Below are 25,167 nucleotides of genomic sequence, written 5' to 3'. Positions count from 1 at the left end.
TGAACAGCAGGTATTGGAGGTAGGATCATTGGATAGCTCAGGTGGGAACGGACCTCAGGGGGTTTCTAGACCAACCTCCTGCTCGAAGCAGGGTCAGTTATAAAGTCAGACCAGGTTGCTCAGGGCTTTATCCAGTTAGGTCTTTACCCAATTTGAACCTGTCTTATTTCAGTGTAGTTATATCTGTTGTCTCTTGTTAACGTCCCAGTAGCAGCTGAGGGTCTGCCATTCAGTCCCCCTAGACACCACCTGTTCTCCAGGCTGAACAAGCCCAGGTCCCTCAGCCTCTCCTCAGAGCAGGTGCTTTGGCCTCTCACTGTCGTAGTCACCATACACTGAACTTGCTCCAGTTTATCCATGTCTTCCTTGTACTGGAGTTGGGAGTGGGGCAGGCAATCTATCAAATTATAGGACAACATGCATTAATACCCTACTGTGCACACTAGATTTGTAGACTGCTATAGGCAATATATTTAAAAAGTTCAAAAATACTGCGATGGTGTCAGTAAATCCCCAAAACTGAACCCTGGTAGGGATCAGGAGAGAGAGAAGTTTTCTTCCCAACACTTATGCCTATATTGCCTTGCAACCAGTTAGTCACAGCGGTCGTTTTACTTGTCCTCGAGCCAGTGAAGAAGGGGCAATCATTAAAAAAGATACTGTTTCTTTCGTTGGCTCAGACAAAGCCTCATCTGTGAGAACAGGAGCTGGGCATTTGTGGCCTGAGTGATTTGGTAGCGAGAGATTAACCTTATGTAATCCTTGATAATAATACCCAAAATCAAAATGTTTTTGAATGTGCCTCAAATACACTCAAGAGTCTTAATGTTCACACTGGTAAATTAGGAGATTTTATGGCTTTTACTTGGTAACCTATTCTCTGTAAAAGCATGTTTCTTTTGTCAGTTCCTGAAGAACCTGACACATTCATATTTCCTATTGAGTCTAAGTCTTTGTTGTTTCTAGCCTTTTTATTACTGGTTTCAACCTAACAAGACAAATATACAGTGATAATTGCTCAAACTTATTTCAAGAATTCAAAAGAAAGGTAGATAAATTTCTTTTTATTTCATAATTTAAGTGAAGGACAACGGTGCGTGCAGTGCATGAAAATATCTCAGGGAGCACATCATTTACACAGTGGTAAGCACTCTGTTTGTATTCTGTCTATTCCTTCTGTACAGATATTCTCTGAATAGCATTATGAGTGTTTTAGGAATAAAAGAAGTGTTGAACAGAGAGGGTCTGACTAGAACTGAGATATTGTAAAAAGGAAGAAAAAAGAAACATGAAGAAAGAAGAAAAGTAAGTCAAGGACAGAAGCAGACACACTCACTGAGGATGACAGACACACATATACGCACATAATACATCCACTCATTCATCTGCTGCAGCACTAAGAAATAGTAAAAGGGAAAAAAGAATTTCACAGACAATGCACGACAGGCCAAAGTTCTAGGCTGATCCTTGGCGTTATACATCTTAGTTTTGTAAGTCAGGCTGAGAATTAGAAAGACCACACAACAAAGACAAAGAGCTTTATACTCTGGGCATGATGTATTCAATTTATATTTCACCTTTGCTTCACAGAGGGATCTTAGACCTTCCACTAGCCTGAGAAAGATCATCAAAAATGATCTTGAAGTCAGATGATGGAGGAGCATGTAGAAATGCAGCCGTATCTGTAGTTCAAATTATCAATTTCTTTTAGGCATGAATTTTAGAGTAGCAGGCAATCTAGTGACATCAGTCAAATGATCAGATAAAGGTGTCACTCACCTTCATTTCTGGTAGTCTGGTGAGGAGAAACTCAAGCACAAATCAGAGCAAATCTACAAAATATACCAAGGCCATACCGGGACATACGCTGAGCACACCAGTGGCTACATCTGATTTGCTAAATGAAGCTGGTGAGGAAGCTGAACCGTACAGTGGACTCGAACTGTCCAGTAGTCATAGACACTTTCTAAGATGCCAGGCATGATTGTGGGATTGCATGTACTGAATACTGCTCCCAGTAAACACTACGAACAAGGCTGAATCAGTTTGGACTCTTTCCCTTCATATGTCTCCAGAACTCTTCCGGCAGATTTTGAACCCTCAGGTATCCCCTATGCTCTTTTGATGCACCCTAGGACTTGAAATATAAACTCTGTTTCATGCTGCAGGCTGTGATGCTCTTGCAGGATGTAACACAATAGCCATTGTTTTATTTCAAAACACCTGGAATAAACACATGTCCTCGTTTGAGGGACACGACAACACGTTAAAGTGAATTGTTGTCTTAGAGCTTCAGGGACATTGTGGAGCACAGAGGAGACCTGACCTGAGCTCTAGTGTGGGCTGTACACAGCAGACCTTGCCGCTTGGTCTCAGGACCAGGGAACGGTCCCCACCTGTTTCCATTCCTGAGATGAAGATACAGGTAACAAGTTCTGACAGAGTTATCAAGCACATCATTGCTACTTTGTGTGTCTCTTGTGCCGGTATTGTTGGTTTGGGAACAGAATGTTTATGCAAACACAATGTTCGACCTCAGTCCTAGACTGAGGAATTCAAGCCTCATTAGCGCCTTTCCTTTCCTGCTGGGAAGAGCTTTACAACTGGGCTGACAAATTGCTTATGTAGAAAAGGTATTTCTGCTTTTGTGGGTTACATTCTTAAGCCATTCTCTTCCTAAATAGCGAAAAGGCAAAATATTATAGTAAAAGAATAGCCTTTCTGAGCATTTAAATGAAAACTTGTCTTTTTTTCTGAATCAACTGATTCCTTTTTCTCCAGTAAATAAAATCGGCTGTCATTGGCTGTGCTTCTGGTACTATGTAACTTTACTATAGCATCTCCTTTGGCTCCTCTTTTCAGTGTTTTCTTCTGAACTGTTCCATTGTATGGTCCCCATCAAAGTCATTAGTTCACAAGCAAACTTTTCACACTGCTGTTATGCATACAGTTGTATATCTCTGGTGAAAGTGAAATGGGCAGAACAAGGAACCATAGGATATTCCTGAATGCTGACATTTCAGTCTAAACAGTCCAGGTAGGAGCTATTGTTTTCTTCCCCATCACATTCGCTTTTGTCTACTTTTCATGCTGTGACTTCTGTTCAGTCCCTCTTGTCTGAAATGGATGCTGGTGGGTATCACATGAAGTGCAAAGTGACTTCTTCCCACCTGCTGAGTTACAGACTGAATTGAAAAATTCAAAATTCAAGCATATTCCCCAGTTATACGTTTTTCTATTCAGAAAGAAAGATGATTTATTGGAAGTTCATGTATGAGAAGTGAAGGTGAAAGTAATGCTACAAAAATCAGTTCATAACTGAAGATAAATAGTTTCTTTCTGCCTTGATTTTGAAATCTTGAGCATATGTGTGTTTGCATAGAAAAAGAGTCATTTTGAGTCAGGGTTCTTCTAAGCCAGCAGTGACCTGCTTGAACTACGAGAAGGGCAACCATGTGCAATATTTCCCCTTAGTGCTCTTTCAGTTTCCAACTCTTTGCAGCTCAGAATATGCCTGTTTGGTAACCTGGAGTGAGTCTCTGTTTCAGGTACTTGTCCATTGCACCCCTGAACCTGTGTAAGCCCTTTGCACCCACAACACCTTTGGCAGCAAGTTCCACAACTCGGCCTCCTCTTGCTTGAAGAACTCTTGCTTTGAACTTGACTCCTACACATCTTGTTTCATTCTCTGTTGCTATTGGAAGAGATGAAGGAGAGATGAAAAAAATCATTCTCTATTGTCTCTTTGCTATTTAAGATTCAAGAAGTATGATTGAAGTATGCATTGATTACACAGGGTGGATATTTTCTGCTAATTCCTTATCCTTTTCTAGTAATTCAGTGTTGATGTGCTGCTTTGACTGCTACTGAACAGGAACAGTTTCATGGAATTATCCATCATAACACCAAGGTCTCTGTCCTGAATAGTAACTGATTTTTCCTCATATTTATCTACCTTGATCATTACTTGCTGTTTTATTGCTACTTGATTTCATAAAGTCCTTCTGCAATTCCACACGATGCCACATAACTATCATTACAATTACATTTACTATCATCTCAGTTCTTAGCTGTTTGCAAGGTCATTTATGAATACGGTAAAATAACAGAAGTCTCAGCACAGATCCCTGGAGAACTCTACTGATAACTTACCTCCACTGCAGGTACTCACAGTTTACTCCTGCTTTCTCTTTTTTCACTGTCAATGTAAGGACTTTCACTCTTAATCTTACAGCCATTTAAGGCTGCTTAATTTCCTTAAATCTTTTGGTTAGGGACTCTGACAAAAGATTTTTGGAATTTCAGGTACCTCGTGTCTGTCAGGTCACACTCATCCACATGGTTTTGATCCCTTTAGACAACTTCAAGATAAGATTTCACTGCCTTATGGCTTCAAAGCCATACAGACTTCTTCACAATAAATAATATTTACCCAATTGCCTTTAATTTTATCCTTAAATATCCTTATATTATAGTTCCTGTAGTCCCCCCTACCTCTCTGGAAACCTCTGATTTTAAACTGATCTCACATTCCTCAGGAGGAAGGTGGTTCTCAGTGAGCACTTTTTTGGACAGATTCTGTGCTGAAAATAAAGATTTTTTTTTTACTGTAAACAGAGAAGGGTTCCAGGATAGGAATCTTCATAATTCCCTTCATAAGCACCAGTGGAAAGAATTTTATTTTTTTTTTTATCTCTGCAATAGCCTTGCCCTTTCTGAGAGCTCCTTTTAGATCTGTTCCATCATTTGGCACGGTACCCTCTCTGATAGGCGTCTTGCTCCTGTTATGCTTGGAGGAAATATCTTAAAGTGGAGTAAATGAACACATAAGAGAAATGAAACTGTGGAAACTTCGGAGAGTGCTATGCATTCATATATTTCTTTTCATTTTTCAGTGTTTTGTGATAAGGATCATTTATTGCAATTTTACACTTTGTGTCAAGTGATAAAAGGGAACGTCCAGAGAAATGGTCCCTTTCAAATCAGGGACAAGGAACTTTGTAAAAATAAGGAAAATAGTATCATTACATTGCTCTGTCTCTTGTAATCATTTTTTGTGGAGCTTCTCAATAGATACTTCCTTCTCGTCTGACTAAATTAACTCCAGAATTAAAGTATGTCTGTATCTTTCTGGTTTCTCATTCATTTTATGTCTTTCAGAAACAATATCTAATAAAATTTAACCCAAAATTCTAGCGCTTAAGTCAGTAGTTTCACCGTTTGTCTGCGCGTGGTCACTATCTGACATAAAAGTTTTTTTCCAGTTGATGTCTTCCCAGAAGTGTTAGTTTTTATATGTATAATTTTTCATATAAAAATATTTTAATACAGTGTAGACTTCTTAGATGGTTTTCCCAAGAAACCATTGCTAGGAGGATTTTATGGACCCTTTCAGTGTTAAACAGTTGAAAATGCTTCCTTTTTCTGCTGTGCTTCTTATTCACTCTCAACCCCACATATTTTCTACATTGTAATGACAGCCAGTGAAAGGCCTTCTTTCGCTGGTTTTTACTGGCAGTTGAGCCATCTGCTTTAATCTTAAATCTGCTCCAACAGCTGGGGGAAGGAGCCTGAGATCCCTTACAGCATAGGATCGTTAGGGAGGTGTGTTACATCAGAAGTTGTATTCCATCAGTTTATCAGCATCGTATATAAATTCTCTCTCATGGTTGATACAGCATCTAGAAGCTTAACGGGAATCTTTTGGGTTTGTAATTTGTCTTATTTTTCTATCAGTCTTCTGTAACGGAAATGGTGAAAGTGGATTTCTCATACTCAAAAGCGTTTTTTTATTTAGAAGTTTTATTATCAGTCACCATTTCCCCAGAATAATGGAATGAGAATATATACCTTTTAGGATCGATATGCTATGTGAGGCTGTGCTTCTAGATGAGAAGCAGTGTTCTCTCAAATCTGGAAAAACTAGTTGATCCTTGGACATTTACATCCCTTTTCTTCAAGTGAATGTAATCTTCCCCTTTTCTGAGGCTCGTTGGGCAATGCTGAGAATAGAACTTTTTCACTAGGTCTTTCAGTTTTATGTAGTGCCCTGTGCCAAGTGTCTTGCATCATCTAGTTCGTCCTTCATTTTTGGAAGCTGATAATCTCCAAGGTGTATGGAGCACAGAGGAAAGCAAACCTTATTTAATTTAAATAATACAGCTAGGAGAAGCTGTATTCTCCTTGTTAAGTGGTTCTCTTATGAACATCACACTCCCAAACCTCTCATGTGAGGCCTCTCTAAATAGTTAAGTTTGAGGATTTTTTCATTAATGTTGTTCAGTTAGTGACAGAGCTTTCTATACATTACTGTTGTAAATAGCCACAAGAAAGATACCATCAGAGTTCTCCTGAGTTCGAAGCTAGAAGCAAAGTTCTTCACCCTGTTGCAGGTACCAAGTGAAGCCATGTTGACCTCACCGTTGGTTTAAGGAAGGACACTGTCCTGTGTTGGAAAGTGCTAATAACTATAATAATGTTGTAATAAAGGATCTCCTCACTACAATATTATCAGAGGCATATTTTTCAACATATCAAAACAAATCTGCTTCTGAAAAGCCTCAGAGAAATTGTAAATAGAAAATTAATCACAATTCACACATTATTAAGAAATATTAGAACAAAGTTCTGGATATTTAAGGTGATGCTTGCCATCTTAGGCAATGAAGGAACAGCTAATGCAGTTACATACTTTCACCTTCCCTAAACATTATACATTGCTTTGTCATTAATTTCAACTGATTAATGCCTGTAAGTACCCATATACTTTGGGCAAAGTGATATTATATTAGTACATGCTTTGCTTTTCAGCAGAAGGGCATTAATGAATCCCACCTAAAATACAACTGCATAAAAGATCATTAAAATTAACCTGATTTATCATCTTAATCTGTTTTAGTGGCCCAGAATTGGTCTTTTTCGTTCACTTGTGAAAAAGAGGGTATGACCTGCAAGCAGATGCAGGATCAGCCTGAGAAATGCATACAGCAGAAGGCTCTATTGTGCCATTTTTTTTGTCAGAATGTTTGAAGAATAGTTAATATAAACAACAAAATGCTCGGTCTTCAAGTGCCTGCTGGTTAAGGCTATGTTTAAATGCCACGTGATAATTTGCTCTCTTCATTTTCTGTTAATAAAAAGACGTCTGCTCTGCCTGCTTCTAAGCTGATAATGTAAATCATTGTTTTTCTTAGACTTATCAAACGTAAACCATGGACTCTGCAAAAGCCTTAATTAATACAACTGTGTTTTAAAGGAAAATTTGGGTATTAAAATCCTTGGGTATTGAAGTCCTATAAGTAGATAATAAAATCTCTACATCGAATTTCTAAATAACTTAATCACCAGTTCACTAAGAAACAGGTCAAACTTTTATCTTGCTGATTTGAAAATTGTCACTGTTCTTTCATTTTATTGTGCATCCTTATGAATTTAAAAACAAGTGCTCTTAGAAAGCACTGAAGTCTTCTAAAACAATTTGTTTCTAGGAGCCAAGATGACATTTAAGTTTTGTTTTTCCTACACCCTTGAAATGTAGTTTATTACATAAATGTCTTGAAGTAAGACCTTAGCTGAAATATTTTTCTTGTGTTTTGTTTTTCTTCACAATTTCTCATCTTTCTCTGGCAAATTCTCTTGGTCAGCCCTACTATTCTCATCTACGAGAGTGGGTGTACATGTTAGAATATCAGTCTGTGCATTCCTCTTCTCATACTCTTTTTTTTTCTTCATGACAGGCCACAGTGATGGTCTGTGTTTTTAATGAGGAAGGCTTATTGAAAGGACTTCAAGCATTTATAAAATATGCAAATATGCAAAAAGCACTAGTATCAATGATGTTCCAGAGGAAAAAAGAAAAGGCAGTTAGTATTTTGCAAGGCTGTCTCAACAAAGCAGTCTTGCTTAAGGTAACTATTCGCTCTCTGAGAGGCCACTAGGAGAAGCTGTTTCCAAAGCTGGAAACCCAGTGTCCATCATATCTAATTCCCATTGGAACTAGAATACCTTTTTTATCACATGTGCCATAGCTGTTCACAAGCATCTTAATCCTACAATGCTTCAAGTGACGTCTGCAAATTATTACAGGTTTTAAGACCTCTAGACATCAAAATATTTCTAGAGGGTACTCCAAGCCTTAAAGGGTTATACCAAGTGAGGAAAACCAGTTCATCCCTAGAGGAAATGTGTGACTTGATTTTTTCAATCCAAAACCAGTGAAAAAATCCAGCTTCCTTAGAGTAACTGCCATCAGAACAGCAACGCTGCAAGATTGTCACAGTAAAAGTTTCTTTAAAAATGCTGGTTTTGGTGTCATTATTTAAGTGTCTTATGGTCAAACAGCTACTTCCCACTTGAATTTACTAGCTCTAGTTCGTGAGGTATTTATTTCAAATCTCTTTTGATATTTAAGTCTGAGTGAATTAAACAATTTGAGATGTGACCAGAGACAACATTACATCTGTGCCAGTTAGACTGTGATCTAAGCAGACAAGACAGGCCAATCCAAATCCAATTGACAGAGATCTCAAAAAATGGAAAACTAATATAAGTGTGAGAGAGAGAAGGCTACTCAGGTTTTGAGTGTTCACTGTTTTACCTAGTTCTCTAATCCCAAAAGCAGTTGTGAAGAATAAGGAGGAAATGAATGTGGAGGAAAGGAAAATTCACTCTCCCTTCTTAAGAAGATAATGTTAAAAAGAAAAGTTAAAATGAAAACTCTCCTTAAGACAGTCCATCGCTTTTCTGGGCTGAGTTCTTGAAAGAGAGATCGCAGGCTGCAATGAGAAAGCTGAAGACTGGTTTTGGATTGAAAAAATCGAGTCCAAAACACTATCCATGACATTTGGGATAGTGGGAAAGGCACATTTGTTGTTGTTTTCAGTTGTAAAATAGTTCTTGCATAGTTTATGCGTGACCTAAACCTTTGAAAACAAAATGACTGCCTGAGTCTGATATTTTTGGCAGGCACAATAATTTTTAAATAAAAATAACCAGCTCAAAACAGTGCTATTTTGTTTTATTCTGTCTTTAAAGCAATTAAGTAAAAAGATCGAGAGGACAAAATGAGTGGGAATTTTGAAACTATTTATCTGTTTTTCTATATCAGCTCATCTCAGAGTCACATTCTTTTTTGTGTGGATTCTTTTTTCTCAGTAGTAGACAGAAGTTCCCAAGAGTAGCAAAAAATGATCACCAGCACAATATGAGTTACGAAAATGCATTTTTATATTTGCTTGTTGCAATAAGGCTAACAGGAAGGAAAAAAATAATGATTTAGTGTTTGTGCTGTTTTCTAAAAGCATGTTTTCAAGAGACAAGTTTTTCACTGCTATAGAGGGTACCTTTTTCTAAACCCTTTTTGTGTAGTCTTTTTTTTTTCTTCTGGGACATTTGCTTCTATGCAAACATCCACTGAAAATATATTTAACAGTTATGAAAATTTTAGGTGTTGTCAGTGAGGTTCTTTATGGCAACAAACTCCGTGAAGTGACAGGTCCCCGGTACGTAGTGATCCTAGCCTTAGCGCAGGTTGACAGATATGACATCCTACTGGCTCACCTTTTTCACTTACTGTTATCTGGACCCCTAGGTCTTTTCTGTCATATATATGACATGCCTCAGCGAGGTTTAACATGACAGAACTATTTACTTTATCACTCCAGAGCACAATCTCTCCTGACAATGAAATCAGATGGTGCAATTTACTTAAATTTGAACCCATTCCATCTGTCAGAAGGCTGAGGTAAAGTATCCTGGCATCCATCAAAAGAGAGAAGATAAGTTATTTGCTCTTTCACATCAAATTTATACAACAGTATATTGATGTGCCTGGTTACTTATATCTCCACCATATCTGATTTTTATTGTTGTCTTCACAATAATTTAAGGAGTTCAAGCATTCTTTCCACCTTGACTTGACAGATCACAAATATAAGTGATTTAAGGGGTGAGAGAATTGTTTATGTCATGACCAGGTAGCAACTTATCACTTCTAGATTTACACATAGAGCAGAAAGTTGAACAAGTTAGCAAAAAGATGTTCATAGTATCCTAGAATGATTCTTAGAACGTTCATAGAATATTGTCTTTCTTTGTGTCATTTTACTACAATTTTCTCGGTTCTAGAAACACTGAGATAAAGTTTTGGAGGCTCTGGAGGAGGTACAGGGCAGATCGGCACTTAGTGTCTGGGTCATGAACTCAGGTGGGAAGCAGTAGCTGGTTTGTTACCCTGGAGCTGGAAGTTAAGAGAGTAACCAGAAGTTTTCAGATACTTCTTTTTAAAGTGTGCTCTATGTGGGGAAGTTGTGACTGCATGGCAAAAATACCATTTGGGAAATGTGTATTTAAATGTCTTTAATTTTGTTATTATTGTAATACAAGTGCATTAATAACAATGTTAGGCTAAGACTTTAGACTAAGTATGTGCTTAACATACTTAATGCAAGGCTTATTATTAATTACTGTGACTTAAATTTTATGTTTAAAAAAATGACAGTGCTTTTGGTTTTTAAAGACTTTTTTGTTGTTGTTGCATCCTTTATGCTATGTTTATATGAAAGTCTTGTTTACCTGATGCTATTTGTCAATATGGGATGGGGGATCAAAAATCTATGCACACTTTAAGACGGGGGATTCCTAGGTGTTGCCTGTTCTGGCTTTTCTCACTGTAGTTTGCCTCCCACCTTTACTTTAAAACCATTTTCAGCCATATTGTGCCTCTAGGAGAATATCTGGAAGATTCAAGGAGTTGAAATTCAACAAGATCCGAGTAGGCCCGTCTGTTGTGCCAATAGTACCAATTTTCTTGAGAAAAGATATTATATATCTTCGTGAATGATTTGGGAGAAATGTATGCTACCCTACGTTCATATTGGGATCAGGTAGAAACTTAGGACTTGAATTTAAAATTCAGCTCAGAAGTTAAACTGTTTGTCCAGTTGTGGGCTGTTCTTTAACATATTCACAAGTGACTGTTTATCCTTGAAGGCAATGGGAAAGGGGAATGGAGAGTTAGCACACACGTTAACTGAAAGCTTTGAAAATGAAGATCACTGTTCAAAGAGGAATCAGAGTGAAGATATATCAATAATTATTAAATATTTAATATTACAGGCCAGATGGAATTGGAACGGTATCTGTTGAAGAGAAAGAAAGGTTCGAGGAGATTAAGGACAGGCTTTCCTCCCTATTAGAAAACCAAATAAGTCATTTCAGGTGAGTGTATAATTTATTCAACTAATAACAAGTTTTTTCTGTAAAATTTTCTTATGGTTTTCAATTTTGGTCTTGAAAAAGTGGAATGAAAGTAAAATAGTCTACTGCAAAGAATTTTTGAATATATTAAATATGGATTAATCGATCTACATAAGTGATTGTGCTTAAAATTTATTTGTGTCATGTGAGTTGAATTTTTCTATGGTAGAAAAGATTGTGCAAGAATATAGGCCTGATTTTTGTTGATGCTTTTAAACTGTAAGCTTCTATAACTCTAACTAAGAAAAATTCAAAGGTTAGAAACTCTTCCTTGAGAGCAATTAAATGTGTCATTCAAAGATGAACGCCTCCATCCTTCAGAGGACTCTAAGGTTTCCCTTAAAATCCTACTCCATCAAGGCAGACAAACAATGTGCTGCCAGGTGAGGAGCAATTATTATATCTTTCTCTGAAGAAATGTTAGAAATAAAAAAAAAATAGGTGGAATATCTGGATTTAAACAAGGGTACTGGCATAATATTGGTAGAAGGAGGAATCAATAAGGCCTGTGAACCTGAATTTATAAAGCATATAGAGTCATAATGTAGGACATCCTGATAGAGAATTGGCATTAGACTTTTAAAGAAAACCTAGACTCAAGTAATGTAGAAGGATCACCTGTATCATTAATTAACACAGAACAACCTTGGCTGTGAGATTGCTTTCTTAAGAAAACATGGTATTAAAACCACTCCGTATTTCAATCCATCATCATTGTGATAACTGTGAAATGCCGAACATTTTGAAAAATACATTCAGCAGTAAAGACTGATGCAAAGCATGCACTGAGTTTCTCTGCTTTGGCCTTACTCTCCCTGAGTGCTATTCGTTCCTTGTCACCAGGCAGTCCCACCATCTCCCAGGCTTGCTTCCTGCTTCCACTGGTCTTTCTACTGTCAGTATGAGCATCTGTGCCATTTACATGTGCCTTGGAATATTTTGGAGACTTTCATGTCCTTGTTTGGATAGGTTTTATCATTTTTAAATGCCAGATTCTCTACAATAACCTCTGTCTTTCTCATGGAATCACACAGAGGGGGTTTTTTGTTTGTTTTTTTGACCACTTTTTTGTTTTAGTGTGGCATGCGTGTGACATGGGCTCCTACTTTTTTAATTTTCCCTCAGGCTGCTTGTAGATTTCTTGCTGTTTTGATTGCTCCTTTAAGGTTTTGGCTTTTGGTTTTCAAGTTCTTTGTTTTATCATACTTTCCATTCTTGAAATTGAATACATGTGTCCTGAATGTACATCTACTGAACTTTTTTGGCCTGTTCTCTTTTGCTACATTATTAAATTTTATTGTTTTACGATCGCTACTACAGAGCACCTCTACTGCTCTGCACCTCTAAAACCGTGTCCTGTTCATGTTTGAGACCAAATCCAGAATAGCATCTTTTCTTGTGGGTCCTAAATTTACTGTCCAAGGAAGCAATTCAAAACTGTGTCTCAAAATATTTTCATTATATCTCATCCTAATGAGACATCAATCAAGTGGACATGTGTAGTTGAAATCTCTCACTATTACTATTTGTCATCATTTTTTAACTCCTCTAATCTCACTTAACATTTCCTAATCACTCTCATCATTCTAATTAGGGGGTCAGTGGTACAGACTTTCAAGGATCAACAGCACTATTTTTTTTTTCTGTAATATGTTGGAACTTTTCTAAGCTTTGCCCACACTCCATGGCTTAGCATTGTGTACACTGGTCAGCTGTCGCTGTGGACAGTGTAACTGAAGAGCGTATTTCTCTTCCTGCCTTTTCAGAGATGCACTGAACATTTGCTATGTATGTCCACCGAGGTCACGCCCATCTGAAAAAGATGCTCTCCCATGGCTGTCAGCTAACCCACAGCTTCCAGTTTTAATCCACCCCTATGGCCTTTTTAATTTTAATTTTCATTGTTATCAGCCTGGATCCATTGTGATTAAGATGCATTCTGGCGATCCCATGCCGGTGGCTCTTGTCTAATATATTTCCCAATTCTTAAGGTACTTAAACTTTTCCTCTCTGTCATCTTACCTACCCACTGAGACTCCAGATGCCTGTCTGCCATCAAATGTGGAAGAGCAAATATTTCAGAGAAAGCTGACATGAGGGTCTTGGACTTAACCTCTTGCCTGGCTGTGTGAATTTAATCTCTGGAGTGTTCCTCCTATACTTCTCCTATACTCTTATATTGTTCCTCCTGTACTTCTTCGATTCTGTATATCATTGGTACTAATGTAGACCACGAGTGCTGCTCCTTCTCTGTTCTCCCTTAGGTAACTTATATAAACGTCTCCTGAGGTCCACTACCTTTGTACCCAGTAAGTGGCCTACTGCTTGGTTCTCTTGAATGCCACAGACCCAGTTGTCCATATCTCTAATAATTGGATTGAACACTCTCACCATCTATGTCTTAGTCCTTAAAGATCCCCTCAAACGTGGGAGCATCCTTGGCACAGCTGAACAGTGAAATGGGCTGCCATGGGGGTTTTATCCAAAAGATTGAACTTTTCCTTGGCAGCAAGGTGCTGCTTCCCTGCTCCTCAGCAGCACAGGGGCGGGACTGCTGAGTGTCCGTTTAGGTCTCTACTGTAACATTTCCTTTTCTTTAACTGCTTATCTCAAGAAAACAATCATTCTCTGCCAATAGCTCTTTGTACCAATTGCACAGGTAAGCTTGCTGCCCATGTTGTACTCATACCTATTGCCTCTGCAATAAACTCAGTAATCCCTGTTCTACTGTAGGACTTCTGTCTGCATCATGAACTTAAAACTGGTTGGTTTTGGAAGCTTTTTATGTTATTTACATTGCAGAACATACCTGGAAGGAAGTCTTTGATTTGAAATATTAAGTATTTAAAAAATGAGTGACATTTATTCAAAAACTACCATTAGAAGTTGATAGAAATGAACAGTGGGAAAGACAAGTCAAGGACTGTGGAAATATACTGCAAAGGGAGGAAGAGACAGAACACCTAAACACGTGCTCTGTTTTAAGATGACTTAATGCCTAAGTCATTAAATCTGCTTTGCTAATTTGTTAACCTGTCCCCAAAAATTTTTAGCACTACAGTAAGAAAGAAAGAGAATGAAGCAAAGCAAATGCTGGAATTCTCACTGTGGGAAATCCTTTTTTGACCTCATTTACAGGGCTTTATTTTGGCTGACCAAAACGTATATCAAAAATTCACTGGTCTGAATCCTTTTCTCATTAGAAAAGATTTTACTATTGGAAAACATTAGAATATGAGGCTACCGTTCTCAGTGAGTAATAATAAGAAAAAAATAATCTCAGAAAATTAAAAAAATCCTTTTTCCGATTGGGGATATCCAGGAAGATTTTATAGACAGGATTAAGAGAGGTTACAGTTGCCTGAGCATTATAGTCTCATAGGGCTGTTATATTGGATCACTCAGTAGACGAAAATGAAAAACAAAGCTATGAAGGGGATCACTTTTTAATTTACATAATTTTAGAAGTATCAAAACAGAAGTGGGCATGGTTTCAGTTGTAACTGATAAAATTAGGATAACATAAAATGCTTTTCCAAGCTCTTTATAATATAATAGGAAAATTTATGGAATATCTGCAGGCATTTTTATTCCCATATATCTCTAGAAACTTAAATATCTGTCATTTTATCCTTATCTTAATCTGATATTAAAACAAGATATAATATAGACACTGCTACGTCACAGCTCCGGTAGCTGTCATGGCTACATGACAGATTGTACCTCTTTCCCAGAAGGTGGCAATTAGGCTCATCAGAGACCATTAAATATCCTTCATAGTTGAGAAAGTGGAAGTGATGCTTTTTGCCTTTCATATTTTTTCTCTGTTTAGGTCTGAGCTGCTGGTGGGCTTCTGCTGCTGTACTGTGTATATGCTCCATGGTAGACTACTGAAGAGGCCCTCCTGCTTTCATTAGTACTCTGCATATGGGAGTCTTCTGCTAACATAATTTAATGCCAATTGTGTACACTTACATCTCAAAGTAAATTCTTAACTTAGGTATAATAATTCTGATAACTTTCTTTTACTCTTTTTTCTTTTTTCTTTTTTTTTTTTTTGACTTTTTAAGATACTGTTTCCCTTTTGGACGTCCTGAAGGAGCATTAAAAGCCACACTTTCGTTACTTGAAAGGGTAAGTTTGAGAAAATATTTTAAATTCTGCTTGAGTACTAAGGCTGCATTTTTCTTTTGCCTTCAGGTTGCTGAAAGCAGACTTATATCTTTGCAGGTATTTATTTACTGCCGGTTTTAATTGTTCACTGGGAGTTTTTTCCCTCAATGTTTTCCACAGAGGCAAACAGCTGTTTTCTGTAGGACTTATTTATTGGACTTTCACTTCAAGCCGCTGGAGTGACTCTCTGTTTCTTTATAATTTAATGATTACCCAGCATTACCTCTAAAGTAGTACAAGTCTACCCTACAGCCCCCCTTTCCTGCTTTCTATGGCTTCTGTGCTGATGATGTTGTCTATACTGATACATAACATTAAAAAGCTTCTATATAATCCAGATAGTCTTCCATAAACGCATAAACTAGTCAATTTAAGAAGAAAAAGCTATATGCAGCAAAACTGTCATGGACAGCTATAAATATAAACTCCTGCCCATCAACTTCTCTTGTATTTACTGGAAAAGAGAAGATGTATAATAGCAAAAGCGTCTCAGACTTCTCTGAGGAAAGGAAACTTTAAATTCCATCAGAGATTCCAGAGGAATTGTATCAGCAGGACTCCAATGAAGGTATGAATTAAAAAAAAAAAATCTTAGATCCCAGTCTGTGTAGCTCTGCCAACGTCTGAGAGATCGGGTCCTGGGGACCATCAGTCATTCTGCACTGCAAAACACTCCATGGATGGAAATCCTGTCTTTGAAATGCTCGGCCATGTTCAAAAACACGTAGAGAGCCTGGGTACATATGTTTTCTTTCACTTACTCAGTGATTATAGCACTGGGTAGATTCCTTTGTGTTATATGAAACAGCCATTTGCTCTCACTGTTCCTGCTGTTACAAATGGCAATGGTAATCTCTGTCTAGTGCTAAAGCACCACCGTTGTCAGTCTTGGCTGGGAATAAATGTACATGTCTATACCTGTGAATGCACAATGGCTTACAAACGTTTTAATTTACCTGTCTTTGAAAATTTTGAAAAAAAATCAAATCCAGAAGAAAAGTTTTTGACTACGGTATTTTCACTTGTTGGTAACCCAGAAGTTTTTCATTAAAAAGAAGCAAGTTAACAAAGGTGGGTATGTCATATGTGTGTGTGAGTAATGAAAGAAGTCTGCTTTGCAAGTGTCTTCCTAATAGCTTCTCTGGTGCTGAACCTGTTTCTTTTCTACTGTATCCTTCCACAGACCATACCTCTTTCCCTCCCTTTAACAGTAATTTTTAGGTATGTCGTATAAAGGTGTAGCTTGTCTGGGGATCCATTGGAGAAGCAATTTTAAAAGGCTGAGTTATCTGAAATTTCATTATTTACATTAAAATGTAGTAGAAACATTGAATTTTGTTTGCATCTACCTGTTGAAAGTTAAGGGAGTATAGAATGAAAGTAAAAATGCAAGTGAATTGTTAACAATATTTATTCCATTTTTTTGGATGACCAATGTCAATATTAGTAACGCAGAGTATGTAATGTGGCATTCATATAAAGAGGTATATATTCTCAGTTTACTTCACTTGCAACAGGTGATCCATTTTATCAAAGTCCTATATTTTAAAAATCAATAGGCTGTAAAAACTGGCAGGTTTTAGGAAAGCTTTGTATGATTTGTTTTTCTGCTTGTCCATAGTAAAATACTCCGCCAGAAGTTCAGTATTTCCTTTGCCTGCTATAGATGACTGTTTTTCACAGCAAGGACATGCTGAATTTGCATAACTTTATGGAGGAAGAAAAGCAAGTGGGTATTAGCTAGCTCTGATGGTGCTGTTCACAGTTTCCCCTTTACGCTATTGAGGAGTCAATGGTTATGAAACGGTGGAAGCTTTTCCACAGGTGAGAACCAAGCAGATTTCCACATTCACATCTCTAGTGGGCACCATGATTCAGCCCATCCATGAAATACTTTTGTTGTACTGGTCTTGGCGTCACCCAAATGAAGACTGACTGGCATGCTGCAAGATGCCAAACGGTAGGGGTATTGTATGTAAATACCATACAGGCTGTCAAATCAGGGTTGAATAGGAACCTTCAACGACAAATACCTAGTTCCAGCTGAAATAGTTCCTTTTTGATTTCAGCCTTTAGTCATTATCAGATCAGTAGTAACTGTAGAATACTTTTATCCTTTTCCCTTGGGTTTTGGGTAATGAGTGTAACCAAGCGGTGTAATTGTCTCTGGCACAGGTTTTAATGAAGGATATTGCCACTCCCATACCAGCAGAAGAGGTGAAGAAAGTGGTTAGAAAACGTCTGGAGAAGGCTGCCTTGATCAATTACACTCGACTTACAGAATATGCCAAAATAGAAGGTTAGTACAGCAATCAACTGCCAAAGTGGCTGTAAAAGCCAACAGTGCCTTTTAACTGAATATTCTGTGAGCAGCCTTTTCCCTCTCCTGAACAAACCCCTTCCACAGCAAGGGGAAATGTCTCATTAAAATCTCAGCTGGTGAACTATGGAGCTTTTTCCTATTCATTGCTTTAATATGCCTCCTGGGACCCTGTTTGAATGGAAGACAAGGACTTCTTAATTTAAGTTGCCTTTTGTTCTTACTTTTGAGTTCTCCATAAATCTAAAAGATTGTTTATGGGTTATTTTGTATTTCTCTAACTATTTCTAGTAATTAAACTACTGACAGGAAATTTTTTCCTTATCAGCAGTAACAGTACCTTGAAACTTGAAAAGTCTGGGTATAGATGCATTTATGATCTATTTATAAGACAGGCAGACAGATAAATCTTATTTATTTTTTCTATTGTGTTGTCAGATATATAATAATAACCTGATCATTAAAACCTTAATTACATCCTGATTTCCTGAGTGAATTAATGGGAAAAAATGCGAGATCTGATGGTAATCAGCAGGTTTTTCTGGAATTTACGTATATTCTAGAATGTATATCATGAAATTAATGAAGATTTTGATAAAAAAAATTGCTAGCATACACAATATCATTTTAATATTTGTAAACCTTAGGTAAAACAAAAAGGAAGTCATAATAGTCAGTTGCCTTTTCAAGACAGATCTATTATTCTCCATAAAGTGCAGAAGGCTTGAGATATACCTGTACAGATATATTCAGGAGTAGAAAACAGTGTTTGCACATCTATGCGACTGCTTTTTTGGAAGTAAAAGTCAATTAGCAGGAAAATACGTGACGGGTAAATTCTGCTTTAAAAAAATCAGACTTTTATGCATAGTATGTTTTTTTTCATAGCAGCTATTTCTAGCAATGATCTAGAAGAAATAGAGTTATCATAGCAGCAAAATGAAGAAGCCTCATATGTTTAGCAATATTATCAAGCGAACTTTTTTCCTTTTTTCATTTCTGCTCAAATTCTCTGAAAAACATGAGTTAGCCAATCTCACAAGTGATTAACAAAAAACCCATCTCATCACTATAGCAACCTGTATTATATCATGGGAGTAACAACGTGAAACCATCTTAGTAACCAGTTTATCATAATTAATTATGATATCATGTAGTGTTAAAGAAAGGATGAATATTAAATCTATTCTAGAAAAAGACTGTTTTCCTTAGTTTTCATCTATCTGTTTTCATAAAAGGGATTTTTTTAATGTTCAGTATTTCAGTTTTTTAGCAAACCGGTTGAAATAATGGGTATGAAAACAGAACCATTTTTAAAAGATGACAAAAGCATGCAAAAGATACCTAAACTCACTGACACTAAAATGGATTGCAAAAGTTTTTTACAGTGAAGTAAATACATCCTTGCCCAGGATTTTTAACTACATCCTAGAGAATTGTGGCAGGTCCACTGTGAGTAGCAAATTTTGCACTTCAAAATATGCACAATGTTAACACTGCAGAAAGCTGGAACGGCACATAAAACTGTTGTCCATCCCGTGGCATATTTTGACTTGCAAATTTATTTTTGGATTTATTGTCTTTTGGTTGAAACACAACTAGGTTTCTGTAAGTAGTTTTGCACTCATCTAACTGTAAACCCAAAGCACAACAGATAATTGCATATATGTCTAGTACCTCAACGAGAAGTAGGTTGAGTACTTTTCTGAGAATAGAGTACTATTTGAAAGTGAAGGGCCCCAGCGTTATAACATCAGAAAATTAAACTCATTGGTTTTCAGCAGCAATGAGACCTGTTTTTGTCTCTTTCTATACTCATGTCATTACAAATATCCTACATTTTTACCGGTATAAATGTAATAATTCTCGGCAATAGGTTCCATTATTATTCTTCTTTAGGTTTATGGGAGCATTATTATATCCGTGCACTGAAATTACCTTCTTCTCTTGAAAGTAATGCATGTTAGTGTTTACATTAATTGCTTACTCCTCAAATTCCATACAGAAAGCATATAGTCATTATCGTTATAACTTTACCAATGTCCTCAAATGTAGCTGTCATACATTGTTGGGATTCTTTTCCTATTCTTTAAATATTTCTTCATTGAACAATATCATATCGGTCAGTCAAAATGCAATTGTTGCATGATAATATTGGCTATAGTCCAATAGTAACTACCTAAAAAGTAGAGATGTAAAGAGGGCTCTAACAAAAATAATATTCTTATATTCTTCTACTACTAGTTATGTTTCTAAATTCCCAGGCACGATATGGATGCAAACTCAGCCAGTGAGCCTGAAATAGAGACAATATAGAACTAGTAAATAAAAATATACCACCTAAACATATACACCATTTCTCCCTCAGCTGACAGACCCCATCACTTGGGTGAGATGACTGTCAGGGCTGTCACTTCTATACCGAAGACTTTAGGAAGATTTTAACTCCTTATTTGGTATTTATTCTACTCTAATGAAACGAAAATAGTTATATTTCTGTAATGATGTTTTTCTTCTCTCTCTCTTTTTTGCTTGTTTTATATTTAGCAACAGCAGAAAAGGACTCAGGTGAATGCTATTTGTGTGCATGTCTGCATGTACTACAGATTTAGTGTGTTGTGTCTCTTATTTTATTATTTTTGTTGATTTCAACAATATCAAGATATTGACCAGAACATGTGTGAACATAAAAATTAATTTTGATGTAGTATAGTCCATACGTTCTTCATTTACGCTGATGCTTAACTATGATGTGCGTATTTATTATCAATTTAGATAATGTCATATTTTGGAATATGATGCAATTGTAGTTTCTGTGAAAGAGGTGTAACTGAGTAATGCAGAAATTTTGGCTGTTAAATTCAAAAATCAGCTTGTGTATTTAGAGAAATGTGATTTCATAGTCATCAGCAAAAATGATATCCATTTTTTAATAGGACTGCTGCATTTATTGATGAAAGTCTTGATAGGACAATTAATTTCATAAAGCTAGTTTCACATTTCTCTGATATGGCTTTGTTTAGTGATATGTTTATTTTTCTACTTACAGGATGGTAGGTCTTTCTGTTCCTGATTTCATGAAATTGCTATGTTGTATATTCTCCAGTAGTGCAGAGAGGTTTCTTGAGTGCATATATCCAAATATTTAACAGAGTGATCATGAAAAGAGCATAGCTGAAGTAGTATTTTTGGCTGAGTAGTACTGGCTGCATAGAGGTATGAGGGATTGTGCATATATATGCTATGAAATAGATGCATGCGCTACTTTGTCTTCCCTTTTTTAAAGACGTACACACAGTGGAAGCCTGATCATGATGCTTTGTGGGGTTTCCACAAATAGCAACCACAGTTATGGGAAGGGACATTGTTTTCTCAGGATGGAATTGTTTTCTGTCTGGAAAGACTGGGGTGATGACTTTAAAGGTTGCATGAAAATAAATGGAACTCCTTGACAATGAGGGGCTTGAAGGGAGAAAGATTGTTCATTTTTGGAGGAACAGCTTCTTTAGCCAGTAAACAAGGAAAAAATACCAGCAAATTATAAAAACTACTTTTTTTAAAGTCAGTGTCCCTAACTGAAGATTCAAAAAATTCCATTGGTTCCCAAAGCTTCAGTGGTTTTCGTTTGAAAGCTTTAAATGCTCTCGAAATAGAAGAGCTCTTTCTGGAGTTGTTAAAGAAGAGAGCAGACGAAGCAGTGGTGATACGGGCATTCGTGCCACAGCCAGTTACACTGAGATGATACGAGCTCACATTGATCAGGCGATTCAGAGCGCTTCGGGGCTCCTTCAGCAATTCTCTGTGAAACAACCCATCTCACACCATCGAATACAAATCCACCCTAAGAAAGTTTCCCTATTCGGTAAAATACCTAAATTTGGATAACACAAATATTCAATTTAGTATTTTTACACCTTTAGGCATTGAAGAAAATATCTCTTCAAGTTAGAAATTTAGAAAAATATTGAAATTCATTTGTGAAATGAGAAAACTAATTTTACAGTTTGTGTCCTTTGACCTTTTGCATCACCTCAAGTATAAATCTTCACTGTGCCACACGCATTTGCTATTCTTATTTTTTCTCAGGCTCATTGTGTCAGAAATATAGACCATTAAGCACAGATGACATACAGTTACAAGCACAGGAAAGAAAGAAAAAAAAAAAGACTGTACCTGATTTCAGCCATTTTACATTAGGTTTATGCACACTTTTGAAATAAACTATTGCCGTGTTCTTAAGATAGGATAGCAAAGCTGTCCCTTAAGTGACCTGGCAAATAGCTACATTAGAGAATGGATGAGAGGAAAACCTATCATACAGTGAGTAAATGGAAATTCACTGTGCAAGTTAGGTGAAGCTACAGGTTTATAGGCTGTGTTTTTAATTTAATTGCTTAATTAAATTCTGCTTCTGACTAAAAATAATAAGATAACTCTGAAAAATTACTTGCATTGAAAGGAGTAAATAGACTGTGTTGCACCAGAATTTTGTGTCCCGTTGAACCCATTTCTCTCAAGCAAAAGATGAAGCAGCTGAAAGGAATCCCAATAAAATTATATTTTAGCTTGGCTAACCCGGCTAACAGGGCCAAATCCTGCTCCTGTTGGTGTCATTACCTAAACTCCTACAGTTTTCATCATGAACTTGACGTACAGTATGCTTAGCCCTAATACCATATATTGCATTGTCGTGGAAAATAAGGAAAAACTGTTTCTTGATAACTATTATTTAGCCTTTAACTTGTGCACTAGATAGTGTATAGAGATTCTTGAATTGCAGGAGTGTCCTTGTTGGGTAATACAGAGGTGAACATGCAAATTCTTTTTGTTGCGAGAATCCTTTTTCAGCAGCGTGGTTGCCAGGTTCCCAGGTCTATTCCCCAAGTGCTCTCATTTTCACAGTCTCAATTGAACAAGACTCGGAATGCTTTCCCAGAAGACGGTGGTTACTTTCTTAATGGCAGACACAGTGGTATAAGCAGCACTTGCATCAACAGGATTTGTTTGCAGTCAGGATGACATTTTATTTAGCACTCCCATGTCGTTGCACTATTATGAATATAGAACAGCTTTTTTCAATAAAAATTACATTTGCAATGACAATTACACGGGGTTCAGAGTGTCATTCCTTACGACATGTGCAGCTGAAATTCTCACGCAGTAGCTAATCTGTTCAGTCAGTATAATTGGCATTATGAGGAAAACAGCAGCAAACCTACTATTATAATTTTGAACTATGTCTAAGAACTCTCATATAATGCCCTTGTAGTTTGCAGCAAGGCTTTATGATTTCTCAAGGAGATGATCACAGCATCAATAAGTGAAGATCTCTTTTTAAGTATAAACCGTTTTAATTTCAGCACATGCTGCCTTTGAGACTTCATTACCTGAAAGTACTTTTTAGATCATTTTGTGTATGCCTTATTTTCTTGTCTTATTCAGTATTTAACTTGAGTTAACTCTTCCTATAGATAATGTTGAATATAACTGGACCTGCTAGATGGTGAGGCCAGAGACAAATAGCATCCTTCAGATGCATTTTGTATAGCTTCCAATGAATAGCTTATAGAAATTTGCATGCCTCCCTCACCTGTTTTCTATCCTTCAAAAATAGATGGCCTTCCTTATACAGAATTCATATTTCTTACTTCTGTTTTATACACATCCATTAACAGTTTATTTATTCCATCTCAGAAATGAATGGTTTTCCCCATTTAAATGTATTTGAAATCTGAATGGCTGAGAAGTAATGGACTCTGCTAGTGCTGCTGTCACTGCCTAAGAGAAGTGATAGAAACTTATGTGTAATTACGTTTTTCAACGCAAGAGCACTACCTTGCTATGGAGAAATAAAGGGACTGGGTTAGGGATTAAAGTAGTAAATGGCTATGAAGCGAACAGGACAGTATGTGTCATTGTCCATAAATACTCATTTCTGAGGCAATAGACAGATTGTAAAGATTTGAATTATTAGGTAGTTGTCTTTTAACTGATTATTTTTAAAAGTCTGTAGTAACTGAATATACTGGACTGCTTCTGCCAATCAGTTTTAATAAAAGGAATGAGAATAAATTTGATTAAAATCAGAGCAAATAGTTAGTGTGTAGTGTGCAGTTGCTCAAAGACAAATCACAGTAGTCATACCAATATTTCTCTTTATCAGACAGACTGCCAAAGGCTGAGTAACTGTTAACTCCATACAACAGAAGGTCAGGAGCAACTCAACACTTTGCTGTTTTTTAAAGGACGTCAATCGTTAACATACTCATTACGTGCAAGTTTCTAAAGGAAGGGTAGTATGTAAATGCCCTCAAGGCTCAGAAGGATCTATCTGACTTAAAAAGAAGAACACTACAAACATTATTGAAATTGAGAAGGCAAGTGGAGAGAGTCATTGTACCTGGAGAGGACTTGATTAAAGCTCTCCATGCATGTTCATTTCACTGAACAAACCAAAACGAATGAGTTGCACAGCAGCATAGCACCTTCTTGGTCTCTGTTTGTTGTGCAACTAAATGGAAAGAGTAGGATATGGTCAAACATCCCTGATTTCAATTTTGGAGCAGAGGTCTGGAAAAGAACCCCTGGATTGTTAGGTCCACGTCCTGATACCTCCTTCATAAAGATACCCACGTCCTCTCTTAACAGCTGGGATGAGTCTTTGTCACTGCTCTTCCCGTTTTCCACCCCTTGCTTTGCCCATGCGAAGGCCGTTTCAATTCCTGTTTGCTGTAGAGGTGAAGGAATTAGCTTACAGTCAAATTATTTCCTAGTATTTAGCATGCTAACCTTGTCTTCTATCCCTAATGAAGGAGGGATAGTTCCCTCTTTCATTAGCATCTCATCATCTCCAATTCCATCTCACCCTCAGAACTGTGCAGTGCAGTCATTTCCATGAGATGCCTTACACAGTACTAGTAATGCTATTATACTAGAAAAGCTTGATCTAATATCTTCAAGGAACACTTGTGTTTTTGTGTCTATATCATGCTTGTGGCACACAGCCATTCAGTGAAAAGTTAATTCAACCCAGTCTACAGAGTTTTGATCATTTCCAGCTGACGACTTCCCAGTTTATAGCAAATGTTTGTGGTGGTTCGTGTGTCAAAATGTATTGTCTTCCCTTTCAAAGTATTAAATTTTGTTTCTCTCTCTCATTCTTTGGAATTATCCAATTCGTGTTACTGTGTTTTGACCCTGCTTCTATTGCCAGTGTTTTACAACATTGTCATCAGCACACTCCTAATATTTTTTCTGAAGTCACTGGTGAAAATATTAAGGAAGCTCAGGCCTAAGACAGATTTCAAGGATTCCTCAAGAAACCTTTCCTTGCTCTTTCTTAATGCTACCCTTTGCCTTTCTCTAGGGGCAGCTTCTTTACCCAACACACAGTTTCTTGTTTAATCCTCATTTTCTTC

At 37.0% G+C, this 25,167-nt stretch overlaps 1 protein-coding gene across 8 annotated transcripts in view; it reads left to right on the top strand.

Moving 5' to 3' along the window:
- The window catches only part of CADPS2 (calcium dependent secretion activator 2), a 320,439-nt gene that overhangs the window by 218,973 nt on the left and 76,299 nt on the right, over positions 1-25,167 (top strand). For 4 of the 8 annotated variants that reach the window (XM_063323276.1, XM_063323275.1, XM_063323279.1 and 1 more), the window contains exons 14-17: positions 11,116-11,217; positions 15,327-15,390; positions 17,605-17,728; positions 20,297-20,317. In XM_063323276.1, coding sequence (XP_063179346.1) covers positions 11,116-11,217; positions 15,327-15,390; positions 17,605-17,728; positions 20,297-20,317 — 311 coding nt within the window. The remainder of the gene's footprint in view (positions 1-11,115; positions 11,218-15,326; positions 15,391-17,604; positions 17,729-20,296; positions 20,318-25,167) is intronic. The other 4 variants (XM_063323277.1, XM_063323280.1, XM_063323282.1 and 1 more) reach the window with 1 other exon arrangement.

The sequence above is a fragment of the Chroicocephalus ridibundus genome, chromosome 1, assembly GCF_963924245.1.
Source record: "Chroicocephalus ridibundus chromosome 1, bChrRid1.1, whole genome shotgun sequence".
Taxonomy (NCBI): Eukaryota; Metazoa; Chordata; class Aves; order Charadriiformes; family Laridae; genus Chroicocephalus; species Chroicocephalus ridibundus.
This window is presented reverse-complemented; position numbering and strand designations above follow the sequence as displayed.